Consider the following 19,125-nt stretch of genomic DNA (forward strand, 5'->3'; position numbering starts at 1 on the left):
GTGAGGTGGTAGTTCACATAAGCCTGCATTATGAGCATGAATGAGTATGTGCAAGTGCAAGCAGAAGAGTTTGCAAGTGAGTGTGTAGTAATATATATTTGTAGATGTAAGTGTGAATGTGAGTTTGAAATGAGCTCTGATCTTGCTCTGCATCAGTGATCCTCTAGTGAGGTGGTAGTTCACATAAGCCTGTAAGCTTGACTCAAAAGAGTAAGTAGACGACTTGATGAGATTTAATGGAGTCTGATCCCATGATTCCCTTAGTATGATCGTGCTCATAATTACGTAAATCTGAAAAAAGTCTAGTGAGCTTAAGTGTGCCCGGCTGTGTAGAATTTTCCAAGCAAGAAATATATATTGTGAGTGAGTCTAAATGAATTATTTATTTTGCCAACCAAGCTAATTCACCAAGATCATTTAAAATAGAATAAGTGCAACACTTGACTTCAGTCAACCAAGAGAAGATGTTGGCTTCATTAAGGGATACTCTACAATGGATGACACGCATGTCATCAATCAGGTAATCGAGAAACCTGCAGAGTACAATCAACCTCTCTATAAGGCTTTTAAAGATTATGAAAAGGCATTTGATTCAGTAGAGATACCAGCAGTCATAGTGGCATTACATAATCGAGGAGTACAGGATGCTTAAGTAAATATCTTGGAAAATATCTACAAAGATTCCACAGCTCTCTTGATTCTCCACAAGAAAAGTAGGAAGATACCTGTAAAGAAAGAGGTCAGGCAAGGAGATGTAATCTCTCCAATGCTATGCACTACATGTTTGGAAGAAGTATTCAAGCTATTAAACTGGGAAGGCTTAGGAGTGAGGATCAACGGCAAATATCTTGGCAACCTTTGGTTTGCAGATAACATTGTGCTGTTCAGCAACACTGGGGACGAGTTACAACAAATGATTGAGGATGTTGACAGAGAGAGTGTAACAGCAGGGTTGAAGATTAATATGCAGAAGACAAAGAAAATTATCAATAGCCTGGCAATGGAAAAAGAATTCAGAATGGCCAGTCAGCCTCTAGAGTCTGTGAAGGAGTATGTTTACCTTTACGTAAGTCAATTACTCACAGGGGACTCTGATCATGAGAAGGAAATTTACAGAAGAATAAAAATGGGTTGGAGTGCATACGGCAGACATTGTCAGATCCTCACTTGAACCTTACCACAATCATTGAAAAGAAAGGTATGCAATCAATGCATTCTACTGGTGCTGACGTAAGGGGTAGCAACTTGGAGATTGACAAAGAAGCTCGAGAACAAGCCAAGGACCAGTTAAATTTAAGAGCGATGGAACGAAGAATGTTAGGCGTAACATTAAGGGACAGGAAAAAGCGGTGTGAATCGGAGAGCAAATGGGGATAGCCAATATTCTGATTGACATTAAAAGGAAAAAATGGAGCTAGGCAGGCCATATAATGCGTAGGTTAGACAACCGGTGGACCATTGGGGTTGCACTATGGGTGCCAAGAGAAAGGAAGTGCATTGAGGACGACAGAACACTAGGTGGGCTGGTGAAATTAGGAAAGTTGGGATCGGTTGGTGCAAGACAGAGGTAATTGGAGATTGCAGGGAGAGGGCTTTGTCCTACAAGTGGACATAAAATAGGCTGATGATGATGATGATGATGTTGAAAAGTGCATTGCCGAGGAGGAATGCAACATTGCACACAGGTGGCCCTAATAGGCTGCAAGGAAACTTAGATGTTTCTACATTGGAAACACCAGTGGATACCTGTTTTAAGAAACGAGAGTTTGCTTTTGAACGCAAACTAGATGGGCTGGCAATAGCCAATGTGTACCCACATTTCCTCGGATTGTACGAGCACTTGACAGTGCGTTATTCACAATGTATTTGATATGAAATTACAATGTGCAGAGATGCTTCAGTCACTGACATTTATATCTATTACTCGTCGCATGAGAGATCTCGTTGCACACACAAAAATATTTGCCTTTTCACTGTTGTGCACTCTAGTCTTTGTATGTTCAATGTCACATACAGTATACAAGTCCTGTGCTTACAATGCCAGATTCTATTCCTTTGTGAACCATGACACCACACATCTGCCTTTTCACTATGACACATAGTGTTCCAGTGCTTGTATTGCCATGCTCTAGTCTTCCACAAAGCAATTATAAAGTAGCATACCTCATTGCCTTGCCACACGAGAGTCAAGCTGAAGATGGTGTTCCTACTCTATAACCATCAAATCAACTTCAATGGTACTGCCATGGTGCTGTGGTTGGGACACTGGCTCACAACCAAAGTCATCAGTTGGAACCTTGTATAATAACATTCGTTAATAGACCCATTTTTTCTATAACCATGCATAAACCTATGAAATTGGCTGTGAGTAATCTGTATAATGGCTGTTGCCATTAAAAGGTTGCATGCCATGCAGGCAACACACACATGACTTAAGCACATTTTTACCATCTGCACATGTGCGAGCTGTACTTTCAAGTTCAGTTCTACGTAGCTGGAAGCTGCACCTTAAGCCATTTAAACTTGGAAACTTCCTTGAATGATCTTATCGCTGACACAGAAGATGCACAGAACAAACAGATGTCAAGCTGATGATGTAAATAAATTTTACCCATCTGCATGAATGCAGGAGGTTTTCTGCCAACTTGTAAAACTATATATAATTTAAACACTAACTATTGATGCTAAGTGTAAATCAGCTCTGCAAGTTTCCACAGAACTGATTTACCAATATTCATAGCTTATGGAGTTCTATACCCAGATTACTTACAGTAGAGCCCGATAGGCTTCAATGGTTATGCCGTAATAGGAGTCATAGGTAGTGCATTAATCTTTTTTAGGACTGGCAGTTGATTGATCCAAAAGCGGATTGTAGCTTTTATAGCTTATCCTTCTGGGGCTCATTTGTATTGCATACTTGCCTCTCAACATTTCTTGGGAACGTTTAAGTGTTTTAGATTCACAATCGATTCATTTCATTGCATAATTTTCAGTGCATATATAACAGCATTTAAAAAAGTACGACACCAAATGTAGATGATGTTTGGTAAAGTAACGCTCACCATGCATAATTACCTTTTGCTTGCACTGATCATAACAAGCCATGGAATGGTAGAAATCATGACTAGTTGTGGCCACAGCAAATTTAGGCAAATATGTGCAATGTCCATTATTCATGTTCTAGGTCAACAGCCATTCTTGTGGCACACACAGGCACTGAGTCCTATATTTCTCTTTAGTAGTACAAGTATGAAACTCTTTTGCATGTGACTGCAGTGTCAATAACATTACAAATTTTCCTGTATTCTTGTATACTTGGTAAATTTTTTTTGCTAGGAGAGTTCTCATAAGTTGTCAAGTTTGTTCCACTTACTTGGAATGCAGGGAAATTGTTTGATGGCATAATGGGGAGCTGGCACAGAAATCTCAAGCTGGCATTGCTACCTATCTTGAATCTTTGCAGCTAACTGTAGCTCCAATACGAGTGGATGCATGCATCATGATGATGCATGCAATATGCACACATCATTTGCTCTATGAACAGCACACTCATGCAATAGACTTCAGACTTCTGCTGTGCCGCTAAATTTATGATGGCCTCATCTAAATGCAGCGTAAGATGTGGGAACATCGCAGAATAGCTGAAGTATCAAATGCGAACAAGACAAACACAGAAAGATGAAGGCTTGAAGTGATTTTACAGTAATAGAACGAGGAATATCGCTGTAGTCAATGTTTAGACATGTCACCTTGTCGAAACGTTTACTCCAGGTTCTACCATTCTTGATCACTTGACATATCAAATGGGAAGATAAAGTCAATGGGTTATGTTTAGGTTAAGTTGGCATAGTTCACTAACCACAGGGTTGTGGTCCTTCCACACATGAAGCGATGTGCATACAGCTCATGTCATCCTCAACCAGTCCTGCAAGGGCGTCTGGGTCAGCAGACGTTTGGTGTGTTGCGACACCACGTACCGGAGCACGAGGGTTGGACCCTCCTGCTTGTAGTTGTGCCCGGCTTAGCCATGTCTGGGGAAAGAGGGATCCTAGGGGTAAGCCGATGCCGGGTGTTCGTACCTTTAAGGCCCCCCAGCGGAGGCAAAACACCTGTTTAGCCTCTGCTTCACATGGACAGCACCTCCAGACTGCCCCACCTGGTGAAAAGCGGCAGTCACCTTGTCCCGTCTCTCTCTCCTCAAATCTTCGTCTCTCTCTCACCTTGTGACCTTTTCTGTCTTCTCTCTTCCACTTACTTCCTTTCTACCTGGCAGCAGGCCAGGTAGAAAGGAAGGAAGTAACGTTGTGTGGCTAGCCAATCAGTTATACAGTTATAGTGTATCTGGTTACAGCGGCGATGCACAGCTGGCGTTGGCAGGGCTTCTTTTGCAGGAACCCTTGTCATGTACCCGCGTTGGGCTCACTGGTGGGTGGTTGGCATCGCTGCCGAAAACCCCACTATGCTAATGGACAGTGCTTTCCCCAAACTTTCTGATCACCCCAATAAACAAGGGCACAACAAAGATGTCTTCGAGATTTTTGGACGCCAAATACAGAACGTTCCTCGATTTCATCTGATTCATTCTGAAAAACCAGACAAACGCGTGAGAACCATTCCACCTTTCCTTGTCTAGGAAGTCTCTGACAGAAATTTTTGGTCCATGTTATAAAGCATTGAGGATGGCAAGTGGTGATCTCCTTTTGGAGCTCCGTGATCAGAAACATTATGGAAAACTGCCTAATTTAATTTCAATTAGAGACTCCCAAGTAACAGTAAACCCACGCTGTACAATGATCACCACTTGCAGTGTTATCTCAGATTACCATTTGTTGGAGCTGACTGAGGCTGAACTCTTGGAGGGCTTCAGTGAGCAGAATGTCCTAAACGTTGAATGGATTAGGCGCGACGGCAAAGAGATCTTGACTAGGCACCTAGTACTTACTTTCGGTTCTAGTGTCCTGCCCGAGTCCGTCGAGGCCGGGTATACCTTGTCTTTGGCCATACGTGCCCAATTCTCTCAGGTGCTTCAAGTGTCAAAGGTTCGGCCACAGTTCACAGAACTGCTAAGGCCGCCTGACTTGCGCTAAGTGATGTAACAATGAACATTTCTCCGAAACATGCAATAAAACCCTCCACACTGTGTCAACTGTGATGGTGAGCACGCTGCGTACTCACGGTTGTGTCCATCATGGAAGGAGGAGAAGTAAATTTTGACAATAAAAGCAAAAGAAAATATCTCATTCAAGGAGTTACGCAAGCAGGCATTACATCTGCCCAAGAACAGCTTTGCCGAAGTGGTGCGTCAGGGGGCAGTGCCAGAACAACTTCCGGCGGCTGTCCGGCCCTCACACAGTGAGCTGGCGGTGACGTCATCCACCCCCTTGGTGGCTGCAGCCAGCGCTGCTCCACCGTCTGCGAAGAAGGGGCCATCGGCCTCCGGTCTGGAGGCCTCAAGGGCCTTGTCCCTTGAGAAGAGGTCCTCTCGTCAACTAAGCCACTCACAAGAGCAGGTGTCCAGTGTCCCACAAAAGGCGATGGACACAACTCTCGGTCAAATGGCGCCCAAGGAACCTTGGGAATCTCTCGACCACTCAAAAAAAGAGAAAGCCCGCATCACAAAGCCTGTAAAGGACTTTATAAGTTAAGTTGTACTTCCTACATTAGACACAGAGCACATATCTCTTCTGCAATATAGACACACAAGAATTGCAGTGGAGTGTTGGGGGACTTTTACACAATCTAGGTGATGTTAGAGAACTTTACAAACTATGTCCAAAAGTGCTGTGTGTCCAGGAAACACACCTAAAACCCATGTAGACAAACCTTCTCTGGCACTATGCCATCTTATGGCAGGCCGAGCTGCTCAGCTCGAACCTGGAAGACCAATTCTAGGTAGTCCAGAGGGTCAAGGAAGCCACCGGGAGACAAGAACTCTTGGCCGTAACCTCAGCCCACTGACTCGCCAAACGTGGATCGTTCTGATTCGAAATAAAGTTTTTCCACTCACTCACCATGCCATTTTCCGTCAAGACTGCAACAATGCTCCCGCCTCGTCGGGTGGTGTGGCTATAATTGTACAAAAATTATAGCTATTAAAACTCCATATGTCCCTTGAAGCAGGTGCTGTCCGAGCACTGCTGTTCAACAAGCTAATCACAATTGCCTCCATCTACATTCCTCCCTGTTACCAACTCCTTATTGATGAACTTCTGGAACCCTACATACACCTAGGAGACCTATATGCTCACAGCACCCAGTAGGGAGACTCCCATTGTGATGTGAGGGGTCGCCTGATAGAGGATTTCATTTTTTCTGCAGGTGCATGCTCCTTAATAAGACAGAGCCAACATTCTGTGGTGTTGCGCGTGGAATATTCTCGTTGATAGACACAAGCATAGTATTGGGTACACTCATGCCATACCTCGAGTGAAACGTCATAAAGATCGCTTACGAAAGGGATCACTTTCCGGTTGTTCTGAAGCTAACAAAGCCAGATGAATGCTGCCCACAAGTTCCTAGATGGAAAGTTGATACAGGAGACTGGATGCGGTTTTGCCAACTTACGCAGCCGACCTGGGATGATGTTCATACTGTCTGTATTGATGGTGCAGTGGCATACTTTGCAGTGCTGCTGCATCAATATGTATCCCTCAAACTAGAGTTTCGGTTTCTAAGCAATGCTTTCCCTGGTGTAATGAGGAATGCAAGGAAGCATGAAAGAAGCTAAATAAGGTGTGGCTTCACCTACATTACTGTCCTATGGCAGAGAATTTCATAATCTTTAAACACATCAAATCACAAGGCAGGTGAACATGGCGGATTCCTAAAAGGGAGTGCTGGCAAAAATACATCTTGGGAATTAATTCATATACACAAAGAAACGTGTGGAATATAGTGTAACAAAATTATTATGTCGGCCTTCTAAGCGTTTACCTTTGGTAGATGATCAAGGCCAGTGTCTGGAAGACCAGGCCAATGCCCTTGAAGAGCATTTCGAGCGTGTTTCTAGTTCTGAACATTATTACGAAGCTTTCTTGAAACACAAGAACAATGCAGAAGGTAAGGCATTGAATTGCAAGTCCAGTGGAAGTGAACAGTACAACCGTCCTTTTGGTTTAGCCGAGCTCAAAGCCGTTTTGAATGCCTGTGAGAAGTCTGCTCCGGGAACTGATCGGATTATGTATGTGATGATCAAACATCCTCACCCTGATGCACAAATGGCTCTGTTGTCCCTTTCCAACACCATCTGGGCAACAGGACATACTCCCTTAGCATGGAAAGAGGCTATTGTAGTCCCTATCTTGAAACAGTGTAAGGATCCATCTTCTGTGGCAACTTATTGGCCTATAGCGCTAACAAGCTGTTTCTGTAAGCTAGTACTTGAAAACATGATCTATCACCAGCTATTACATTTCTTTGGATCAAACAACTTGCTTGACCCTTATCAATGCAGATTTAGAGCAAGACGATCCACAACTGACCACCTCGTGCGAGTTGCGGCATACATTTGCAAAGCTTTTGTACACAAACAGTTCCTGTCGGTGTTTCTTGACATAGAAAAGGCTTATGACACCACTTGGCACCACGGACTTTTCGAGATCTCTCGGAAATGGGTATACATGGCAACATGCTTAATAGAAAGTTATCTAATCGCATGTTTCGTGTTAGAATTGGCAATTCCAGACATTTTATCCAGGAAACGGGGGTACCGCAGGGTGGAGTACTTAATCATACTCTTTATTGTAAAAATGGAATTCGCTATGTTTGTCTATTCCAGGTAGCACATTTTATTCCACTTATGTTGACGACATGCATATGGCATATAAATCCTGTAACCTTGTTATCTGCGAGCACCAGGTTCAACTTGGCCTGAAGAAAGTGTTGAGATGGGCACACGAGAATGGATTTAAGCGAAGTCCCGTAAAAACATCTTGTGTCCTTTTTTTTTTTTTTTCAAGAAATAGAGGCATAGTGCCAGACCCCCATATTGAGCTGCACGAGCAACCCTTACCTGTAAACAGACAAAAATGTTTAGGTATCATTTTAGACACGAAGCTAACGTTTACTACACACCTGAAGTACCTCAAGAACAAATGCCTTAAAATGTTGAACATTCTTAAAATCCTTTCACACACAATGTGGAGTAGTTAATTAAGCTAAGTTGAGACATTCACACAATTGAATTTTTCTTCAACTGCAAGGCTTTTCTTTCGAAAAAACCGTATGAGCTTCCTTTGTAGCAATTGCTATGATTGGGTGCATGTCTCATTGTCCCTTAATTAATTACCTCTCTCCACCTTGCGGGTTTCTGCAGAACTCTTACGTCAAAACGTGGAGTAGTGACAGAAAGTGCCTCATGAACATCTACAAAAGCCTTGTATGAACATGTTTAGATTACGGGGTTAGTGTATATCAATCGGCTACTTCTAGTGCCTTGAAGATGCTGGATCCTGTCCATTACTTAGGTATCCATCTGGTGACTGGTGCCTTGAGAACAAGTCCTGTAGAGAGTCTCTACGTTGAATTTAACGAGTGGTCGCTCCATCTTCAAAAGACAATACTCCAGTTTTATACACATTCTGAAAGTGAACGCAAACCACGAACATCCCTCTTACTTAACCGAAAACAATGTGACCTCTGCGGCACAGTTAAATAATCAACCTGCAACTAGAGAACCATTCTCTCTGCATGTAAGAAAGCTTTGTGAGGAAATGGGAGTTCCAATTTTTGAGCATAACCTGATGTTTCCAGTGAAGCCGTTGCCGCCATAGTAGTGGTCGTAGTCATAGAATATGATACATTGTTCGCAGAGGCGACCAAACACGCTTCAAAGGCGCATATTATAATACACTTTTTAGAACTCCAGCCCAAGTACTCATGCACAGAATTATATACTGACGCTTCATAGTTGCACGTCTGCGTTTCTTATGCAGCTGTTGGCCCATCGTTTTTGGAATCTAACGTCCTGTGCCCAGAAACAAGCGTCTTCACCGCAGAGGCTTATGCAATACTGTAAGCTGTTAAACAAATCAAGAAAACAAAGCTACACAACACCATTATATTCACGGACTCTCTAAGCATCCTCAAAGCCGTAATGTCACTGCACAAACAGAGAAACCCTGTACTTACCGACCTTCATTCCATTATTTGCAGAACATGTGTCTCAGCAGCATGCCATTATATGCTGGGTGCCTGGCCATAAAGGTATCGAGGGTAATGTGCTAGCAGACAAAATGGCCACATCCTTTACATCGCACGTCATTAATCCTACAGCTGCTGTCCATGCTATAGATTTGAAACCTTTCTTGCGAAAGAAACTGTGACGCCACTGGCAACGCTTGTGGGATGCTGAAACACGTAATAAGCTCCACTCGATTAAAAGCTACAGTTGAGTTTCTGGCTCACCGCAGCAAAAACACAGCGACTGATATCCTATTCTGTTGCCTCGGAATAGGACACACATATGGCAGCCACAGTTTTTTACTGACTGTAAATGAACCACCAACTTGCGGTAGATGTGGCAAGAGGCCAACTGTCCTCCACGTCTTCTTGGAGTGTCAGGAAGCAGAAGCTGAGAGAAAGAAACACTTTCTTGTAGCATACCGCCAGCACATTCCTCATCCTGTAATGTTTCTTGGTCCACAACCCTTTTTTGACACCAAAGCTGTAGTAGGTTTCTCGAATAATATTGTCTTACACATTATTTGTCCCATAAATTCGTAGCACGTCCTCTTTCCAGAGGATGCTGCTGTTATAATAGTTTTGCACAGCACATGCCTCTAGGTGCTTGTGTTTCAAGGGCTTTGTTAAGGCAGTAGCGCTTCTTGCAAACGTTTGCCTCTGATCTATTTTAGTATATCAGCATTCTTTCACAATGTATCTTTTGTGTCCAGAGTACACCTCATTAGCCATTGCCATAATTTTATTACACATAGGTTTTATGCACTATACAGCTACCGTTTTTTAGGCCCCTTTACAGCCACGTCACATCTACCTCTCGGAATTCATCGATCCACTGCTAACACATTAGCACTGGCCTGGCGCTCTTTGGCCCTTGCGCCAAAAACATCACATTCATCATCATCTTCAACCAAACATTGTACAGCACATTGTTTTTTTTTTATTGCTACCCTCAATCACAAATAGAATGAAAACAGTAAACTTGAAGAGCTTTCAAGAAAAGGGACAGCACACTGTTTCTCATAAACAATGAGGAAAAAACTGGCGGCATTCTGCAAGCCCACAGCAAGCCACACAGACCATGGTCAGAAAACTGGGCTTGCTGAACCTTGCACTGGCATCATCTTGCACGCCACAGCAATATGGAACCACATGTGCAGCACTTACACACCTATCCCTTTTGCCACACCAGAAGAGTTCAAGTCTTGCGTTCTTCCCAGACCAGTTCAGCATCACTACTGCTTGTGCTGTCTGAGGAGTTGGAGTTGCTACTGTTGTCGTTACTGCTGCTACTGCTGGTTGAGGAGTCCCTACGCTGGTGACGATGGCGTGACCGGCTGCGACGGCCTTCCTGGGAAGAGGCCTTCTTGTGGCGGGACTTCCGGTGACGTGACTTCCTCTTGTGGTGGCTGGAGGACCTACACACCAGGGCACAGTTAGGTTGTCACAAATGCTATGAGCCAAACTAAAAGACAACTGCAGAAATATTTCGGGCTGCATAGTGCAGGTATTGAGAGCCTGCAAAGATAGTGCAGGTATTGAGAGCCTTCGTGCAAAATTTTCCATTTGAAATACGAGTGGAAGCCTCATGGAAAGCTTTAAAAAATAGCAATTCCCGATAATGAAACTTAACAAAGAAAAAAAAACAAAGAAAATGCTACCATTACTGCTTGCCAGAAGTGATGCATAACCTAGAACACCTGGCTTGTAGACATGTCCTTTTAGATTAGGCAGCACCTAACCTGGGACTTGTGTCATAGCCCCTAACCACAAAGCAAAGCATGCACCAAGTGCATGCTTTGTCGGTTTAAGTGCTGTTTAGAGGCTGCTAATAAAAATATTCTACAACTACCAGCCCTGCGGCTTGACCAAGGTTGCTTCCTTCAGTGGTAATACACATTTGTAACCAATTTAGCCAAAGTGAAATTTCGTTCAGTTGGCCTACAAGAGAGTATATGTGCTTTAACAAAGCATAGCTGACAACAGTAACACTGATGGTGACATCTGATGACAATGCATAAGATTATAGTGTTAAGAAATGTTCAGGGTTCGTACAGAACATCCAAAACAAAATTCAAGGACAATTCAAGTTTATCTAGGTTGTTGAAGGGCAAATATTCAGTCACACAAAAATATTTAAATCTTCTTCTTGGCTGCAATTTTTTATAGCTAAGTAACCATTGCATTGCAAATGTGCTTCAAGCTCTCTTCAAAGTCTGCTTTCTGATTGTAACAATGTCAACCCCTTTGTGGAATTTGTGGCACATTACACACTTCGCTCAATGATGGTCAGTAGTGTCTGGCTTCGCATAAAGATACTCCATTATGTTAAAGCTAAATGGCTGAAACTTATTTTCCTCCAGGCATTTCTAGAGCCTAGGCCTAAAAAATGGAGCAGTGATGGCTGCTATGAAAACCAACTAGCAAAACAACAAAAATGGTAGTATGGCTTGGTCGCTTGATCTGGCTTTGCCTAGCACCATGATGGCAATTTAAACAACCATTGCCAGTGGCTGTACATGCAAGACTGCAATAGCTTAGCGAAACTCTCAGGTGAGAATATATAGGATAGTATTGTGTAACATGAATGCTCAGAAGTCCCTAACCCAAGTTTTCAAGGGAATCAAGGAGTGCATTTATTTTCAAAAAGATTTAGGGCCCTTGAATCTCTTTTTCCAAATTCAAGGGTTTTCAAGGATTTCAAGGAGGTGTACGAACCCGTATGTTATGCAGCACAACACTTGGAAAAATAGAGAGCCAGAAATACATTTATTATAGCTTATGTTGGTGTCTACATTTATGCCTGCTGATAAATCATTATAATATGCAGCAAAACTGGACAAAGACTGAGAAAGAAAACAACACACACCCATGGCACTGTGTGTTTGTTGTTTTCTTTCTCTGTCTTTGCCCAGTTGTGCTGCACACTGTAATTGTGAATGCGAGCCAACTGGGCCACCAACATGGCTTAGTGTGGAGATAGGTGGAGCACATCTCTCGTACTGCATAGTCTTGCCATGAAACGAGGCTTGTTGTATCATAAAGGACACAAAAAGCAAAGGGACGTTGATGACAGCCTTGAAATTTCTGCACCTAGTCACATCACAAATTTTCACAGTGCCAGCTTGGGGCAAGCATACTTCATTCTACAGCAAACAGAGGTATCTGAAAACTTCTTGCAAGAAAGTAAATGAAACATGTGAAAATACTAAGTTATCTTTGATGGCACACTCACATCACTGACATCATGATGGGGCAGGCACGTACCCAGGATTTTTTTTCGGGGGGGGCCCACCACCTCCATCATCATCATCATCATCCTCACCACCAGCCTGTTTTATGTCCACTGCAGGACGAAGGCCTCTCCCTGCGATCTCCAATTACCCCTGTCCTGCGCCAACCGATTCCATCTAGCGCCCGCGAATTTCCTAATTTCATCGCTCCACCTAGTGTTTTGTCGTCCTCGATTGCGTTACCCTTCTCTTGGTACTCATTTTGTAACCCTTATGGTCCAACGGTTATCTAATCGGCGCTATACATGACCTGCCCAGCTACATTTTTTCCGCTTGATGTCAATTAGAATATCGTCTATACCCATTCGCTCTCTGATCCAAACCACTCTCTTTCTCTCTTAACGTTATGCCTAGCAATCTTCGTTCGATCGCTCTTTGCGTGGTCCTTAACTTGTTCTCAAGTCTCTGCCCCATATGCACTAACAAAATGCACTGGGAAATGCACTGGCAAATGCATTGGCACTGGACATATTGCACTGGCAAAATGCACTGATTGCACACCTTACTTTTCAATAATAATGGTAAGCTTCCAGTCAGGAGCTGGCAATGTCTGCCGTATGCGATCCAACCTATTTTTATTCTTCTGTGAATTTCCTTCTCATGATCAGGGTTCCCTCTGATTAATTGACCTAGGTAAACGTACTCCTTAAAAGTCTCTAGTGGCCGACTGGCCATCCTGATCTCTTGTTCCTTTGCCCGGCTAATTATCATTATCTTCATCTTCTGCATAATAATATTCAACCCCACTCTTACACTCCCTCTGTTAAGGTCTCCAATCATTTGTTGTAACTCGTCTGCATTGTTGTTGAATAGAACAATGTCATCGGCAAACCAAAGGTTGCTGAGATATTTGCCGTCGATCTTTACTCCTAAGCCTTCCCAGTTTAATAGCTTGAATTCTTCTAAGCACGTAGAAAATAGCTTTGGAGAAATTGTGTCTCTCTGTCTCACCCCTTTCTCTATAGGTATCTCCCTGCTTTTCTTGTGTAGAATTAAGGTAGCTGTAGATCGATATTCTAACGCGAAAAACGAGTCAGTAAGACGAGAAACTATTTACAGATTATATTTACAACGGTTGATGCGCTGACCGGTTAGATTCACAGCGCGAGCCCAGTTCGTTCTTCCTCCTCTTTTCTGGAATGATGGCGCCCACGCGCCTCGTTCAAACAAACAAATACCTCACGCATGTAGCAATATTTTCCAAGCTTTTTACGTAAGCGTTCTGTACTCCTTGATTACGTAGTGCCTCTACGATTGCTGGTATCTCTGCTGAATCAAATGCCTTTTCGTAATCTATATAAGCCACATAGAGAGGCTTATTGTACTCTGCAGATTTCGCAATAACCTGATTGATGACATGGATGTGATCCATTGTAAAGTATCTCTTCCTGAAGCCAGCCTGTTCCCTTGGTTGACAAAATCCAGTGTCAACCTTATTCTATTGGAGATTATTTTGGTAAATATTTTACATAATACTGGGAGCAAGTTATTGGTCCCATAATTGTTCAATTCTTTAACGTCTCCTTTTTTTGTGAATTAGTATAATGTCTGCATTCTTCCAGTTTTCTGGGACCCTTGCAGTCGATAGACACTTCGTATAAAGAGCCGCCAGTTTTCCAAGCATTGTCTCCTCCATCTTTGATTAAATCGACTGTTATCCCACCTTATCCTCCCGCTCTTCATCGTTTCATGTCTTGCAGGGCCCTTCTGACCTCATCGCTGGTTATAGGAGAGTTTCTGTATCCTGTTCATTACTGTTTCTATGTGAACTATCGTGACTCCTCTGGGTACTGTATACAGGTCAGCTTAGAATTTTTCCGCTGCTTTTACTGTATCTTCGAGATTGCTGATGATATTATCCTTCTTATCTTTTAGTGCATACATCATGGTTTGTCCTATGCCAGGTTTCGTTTTTACTGATTTCAGGCTGCGTTCATTTTTTACGGCTTCTTCAGTCTTTGTCATGTTATAGTTTCGAATATCAGTTATTTTCGCCTTGTTGATCAGTTTTGACAGTTCCGCGAATTGCGTAAAGCTGTGCGGCCGCCAGTCCCATACAACTGCGTAGAGCGCAGGACTCTGCGATTCTAGACGTACTGCGCTCAGCGCGAAAGGTTAGAAAAACACCCACATAAGCACAGCAGAGAAGTGGCTACGTGAGGCAGTTCGACCGATAACTGTAGAATCGTCATTCAAAACAATTGTTCTCCACTTCCGGCGGCGTTTTTCTCTACTTCCTTTTTAAATAAAAAGATGTTGATCCATAAATATTCTCATAAACATCGGTTAACTTTTTTATTATTCGCTTTTGCTTGCAGTTTGGTTGTTGCCTTCGCTCTCCCCCTTAGTAGATCGCTTAATTTCTCAACTCCTTGCGATTTTTGTTTCCAGTTGCCAATTTTGCAGGAAAAGTGCTATACAGTTAGGGAAAAACAGACGAGGTAACGGGCGACAGTGATCTTGCTTATGGGTTTAAGGGTTATTGCAGGGTTCCATGATGGGCGCTCTTTCACATTATTTTATTTCCCACCTTATCTAACCCATATCACGTCTGTATGGTTCCGGACATCTGCCAGCATCGCGGCGAGACGTAACTCACGGAAATAATGAAACAAAGGGATAAGTTAAACGAAATTGGCGTTTTCTCCAGCCGCAACTCGTTCCATGAGAGTGCAGGCCAGCTGAGTAACAGCCGCATCCTTCTCCTGGTCCCAGCATCAGCCTAAACAAAGAAGGTTGAACTAACAAAAGCTACAGCTATGCGCGTGGCGGTTGAATAGATGGTGACAACTGAACGCATCTCGCGTTAATCACGCGGGTGCGGAATCTACGAGAAAACTGTCCTTCACATTACAAGAGATGGCGATAACTACCGCCATCTAAAAGGAGTGAAAAAGGCAGCATAATGCTGACCGATGATCAGCTGCGAAGTCTCAACATTGATCTGGCGGCGCTTTAGGAATGTGTGAGGAGTGGTGGCGTGGGTGGGGAGGGGGGGGGGGGGGTATGCCACTTTATTTCGGGGGGGCCCCCCGGGCCCCCCCCTGGGTACGTGCCTGTGATGGGGCACAATATTCAGAAAGAAGTTTGACCTCATTTCCTCTACCTGTAATCGGCCTTTTTCTCCCAAAGAAATAGAAAATAGTAAAGCTTGAAGCAGCGCAAAGAAGACGAAGACAACAATCGAAAACGCATACCACAGGACAAGCGCTGTTTTGAAAGAATAGTGTTTTGAAAGAATACTCTGTCAAACTAAATTGATTGGCATATATATTTCATGTCCATCAATAAGTTTGCCGAGGCACTTCTCCCCTTGATCACCATTGTTCAGCAGTGGCTGTTAGCCAGTTACTTGCAGCTAAGCAGTCTGTTAAGTGCAGTCTGTTAAGTGCAGTGCTCACCGTCTACGCCGCTTGTGTCTTGGGGGGCTGAATTCTTCAGGGTAGAGCTCCCGATAGCCACTGTGGCCCCACCTGCACCATGGCAGTACATGACAAACTATGTTTCACATATTCCTTTTATTTACAGTTGGTGCAGCTCTCTGCAGATCATTGAGTGTATTTTGCAAGTTCATTTTTTTCACACTAAGTGCCACAGAAACATCATAAAGACCAAACAGAAAGGAAAGCAAACAGACACAAAGAAGCTCAAACTACAACATATTTTCAGATCAAAATGCACGCCTAACTGTTAACAAAACAATTCAGTGGACTGTGTGAACACAAAGATGAAGTTATCTAATCAGCACAGCTTCTCAAGCACAAAACATATTCTCGCATTTCAGCCAGTAGAGAGCTTGTCTGTAAACATGTTACCCTTTGCGGAGCACCAGGTAATCAGGGGGGGGGGGGGGGGGGTATTCTGCAAGTGTTCGCCAAGCAGACATGTCCATTTTGTCTGCTGCTAAAGTGCTGATTGGCTGGGAGCACCTGTCTCCTTCTGATGCGAACCTCAGCCCAGCCAATCAGAACTTCAGCAGCAGATGAAATGGACATGGCCACTAGATAGACACTTACAGAATACCTCTCCAGGTTAGGGCAACGGTGGACATCAGCAACAACGCTGGTAGCGCCACCCTGTGCACAGAGTTTAACTAGAGAGTACACAGTGCTATATACTATATCTGCTTTACTGCTGGTGTAAAGCGTTGGTAGTGACATAATCATTAGCATGCAGTTATTTACAATTTTCCTTCAATAAGAACACTTGCATAACAAAAAAATTTCATACGCATTGTACATGGACAAAGTGACAAAAGATGCCGTGACCAGCAGTGCTACTACCATTCACAGTTCTATTTCTCCAGTATTCTGTAAAAAGATTACCTGTATTCCATTTATATATATAAACACACTAAAGCTCTATATCTCACATGTGTATTGTATGTAAGTACAGTTATGCAAACCAAGCCTACCTAGAATGAAATGCAACACAACATGGTATTATTTGGTCATGGCGTAAGATAGATGTTAATCAGCAATTTCAACAAAATAAAACTTGCGTTTACGTGAGAAATAAGTCAACATTGGTAGGTTGCCTGTTTGTGCACTGCACACTCGATGAGCCCCCAATGATGCTGGTTTCCAGTTTATTTGGCACAGAAACATGCCACACGACAAGACACTTGCATTATACAAGTCCTGTAGACTTTTCAAGTTTATATGAGCTTATGCGCTCAGGGTCAATGGCTCAAGCTGGGTCCAACACCAGCAGCAATAATGGTGGCCACTTGCTATGAGAAAAACTTAAGCACCAAACTTTAGCAAGGAAGGAATGCCAGAAAGTTTTGCAACATTGCACAACGCTTTTCCAAAGCATGTTGTCAGTGCACATTTCCCAATGGGACCAAGCAGACTGACCTATCTTGAGAGCTACTGCTGACAGCTGGCAGTGGCTGCTGGGGGGACCGGCGACGCTTCGAGGACTGCTTGGGGGTTCGCCTGTGATGCTGTCGTGCACGCAGAGTCTCGTCTGACACCATCATGGTGAGACCCTTCTCCAGCTCCCATTGACGCCACATCTCCTGTTCTTCTAGAACCTGTGCACCAAAAAGCCATGTTCATCTAGTGCAACGAACAATATATGCGAAGAGAGGAGACACTGAGGTTAATTATTTTGAGTTCTATTTCTTCTGCTTCCGTATAATGTGTAGCCAGATCAAGAAATATGTACACTAAAACTTCACTTGAACAAATGTCCCAGTTGAATGGAGTCATTTAAGATCCCCCATGGGTGTTTCATTGGACTCGATGCAATAGAAAGGTTCATTTGAATGATTTCAGTATGAGGTAACTTTCAGTACTAGGAGCCTTCCTTCACGACACAGCAAGTGCTTGTACGGCAGCACCTCACCTGATTTATGACATTGAGAAAGTGAAGCATGCAGGAAGGTTTAACAGTTTCTTAATCTAGAAGCACCAGCTGTGTAATCATGCAATATGTCTTGCTAAAAGCATGAGTTCAGAGAAAGATACGTTTTTCTCACATTACTGTTTAGGTCAATAAAATATGCCTGAAACTATCTAAAACTATAATGGAACAGCACTTTAAAGAGTTCTCTTTCTTTATAAAAATCAGATGTACACGATTCACTTAAAAGCAGTTTCAGCGCCACCTGTGCAATAGCTCACACACCACGTTGCGAATAAGCACAACTGTTTCAAGGGTGTGTGCTTACAAGCTGCTGTCAAGACCTACAAGAAATTTGTGCTATAAATGCGCTTGATGGAACGGAAAGGGCTTAGTGGTAAATCCACGACCTTCTCTGGTTCAATTTGAGACAAACATACACTGAGTGTCACTTTCAGCAGGTGCAGTTAGAGAGGTACTTTCTGTAAATGAATACAGGCCGGTGTTTCCGCGGCTAAACGTAATCTGAATTCAGATTCTGCGAAGCCGAGACATCTGTAGGGCACGGTAGTTTTTGCGGGTAATAACTCGTGGCGTACTAGTACTGCAACCATGCGTTATACAGCACCGAGAGCGATTAAACAAGCCTTGGATCCGCTGACAAGTGTCTTGACAGTAACAGAGTGACGACGTCGCCAAGCGTTCTCCGCGGTTCTAGTGGACTACGTGAAGCCTTGGCTACGCAGACAATCGCAGTGTGACAACGTAGTATACATTCTTCTCCGTGATTCTGGTGAACTACGTGCAATCGGATGCCCACACTTGCCTAACCGTCTGATTAAGCATCAGGTCATGCTCAGCACATACGTTAAGCGACTTCAAGCTTACCCTGTTGTGGTGGTCGACACTACTGATGGTGTTGCGTAGAAGTTCCTTCGCAGCGCGCGTAAACATGTTTGGAGGTGACGCCCGACTTCAAGTGTATGCACTGCACTGTTTTTGCCAATAATCACGGCAAGTCATTTAAAAGCACACATCGTCATTGAAGAGAGTTCGTAGTACGTATGAAGTCTTGGAACATCGACAGAAGTCTGCAGCTGGCCCCCGTCGGCCGCTCGGCTGCCGGCGTTTTCCCGTAAAGACATAAAATATCTTACAGAGCTTGCTTTGATACAAATTTGGCAGCACACGCCATAAATAACGCCATACCGAAGTTTAATTAACTTCGCGCTTTCGCGTACTGCCAACGCGGTCGTCCCCCCAACCCATTCCTATGGGCACCCCATAGAATAAAGAACAACTT

The 19,125-nt window shown here is 43.4% G+C and overlaps 1 protein-coding gene across 1 annotated transcript; it reads right to left on the reverse strand.

Moving 5' to 3' along the window:
• Positions 1–10,097: 10,097 nt before the first annotated feature.
• On the reverse strand, positions 10,098–19,125 carry LOC135913604 (uncharacterized protein NKAPD1-like). The gene is made up of 4 exons (XM_065446118.2): positions 18,711–19,125; positions 17,333–17,511; positions 15,875–15,946; positions 10,098–10,598 (listed from the first exon to the last, which is right to left on the reverse strand). The coding sequence occupies exons 1-4, from the start codon at positions 18,774–18,776 to the stop codon at positions 10,379–10,381; spliced, it is 537 nt and encodes a 178-aa protein (XP_065302190.2). The 5' UTR covers positions 18,777–19,125; the 3' UTR covers positions 10,098–10,378.

This window comes from Dermacentor albipictus, chromosome 4 (genome assembly GCF_038994185.2).
Source record: "Dermacentor albipictus isolate Rhodes 1998 colony chromosome 4, USDA_Dalb.pri_finalv2, whole genome shotgun sequence".
In the NCBI taxonomy this organism is placed as follows: domain Eukaryota; kingdom Metazoa; phylum Arthropoda; class Arachnida; order Ixodida; family Ixodidae; genus Dermacentor; species Dermacentor albipictus.

Coding starts and splice junctions, on each gene's coding strand:
- LOC135913604 (XM_065446118.2), bottom strand. CDS start 18,776: ATGTTTACGCGCGCTGCGAAGGAACTTCTACGCAACACCATCAGTAGT. Junction 15,947..17,332: donor AGCAGTAGCTCTCAAGATAG/GTCAGTCTGCTT, acceptor GCCATGGTGCAG/GTGGGGCCACAGTGGCTATC. Junction 10,599..15,874: donor AGACACAAGCGGCGTAGACG/GTGAGCACTGCA, acceptor CCTGGTGTGTAG/GTCCTCCAGCCACCACAAGA.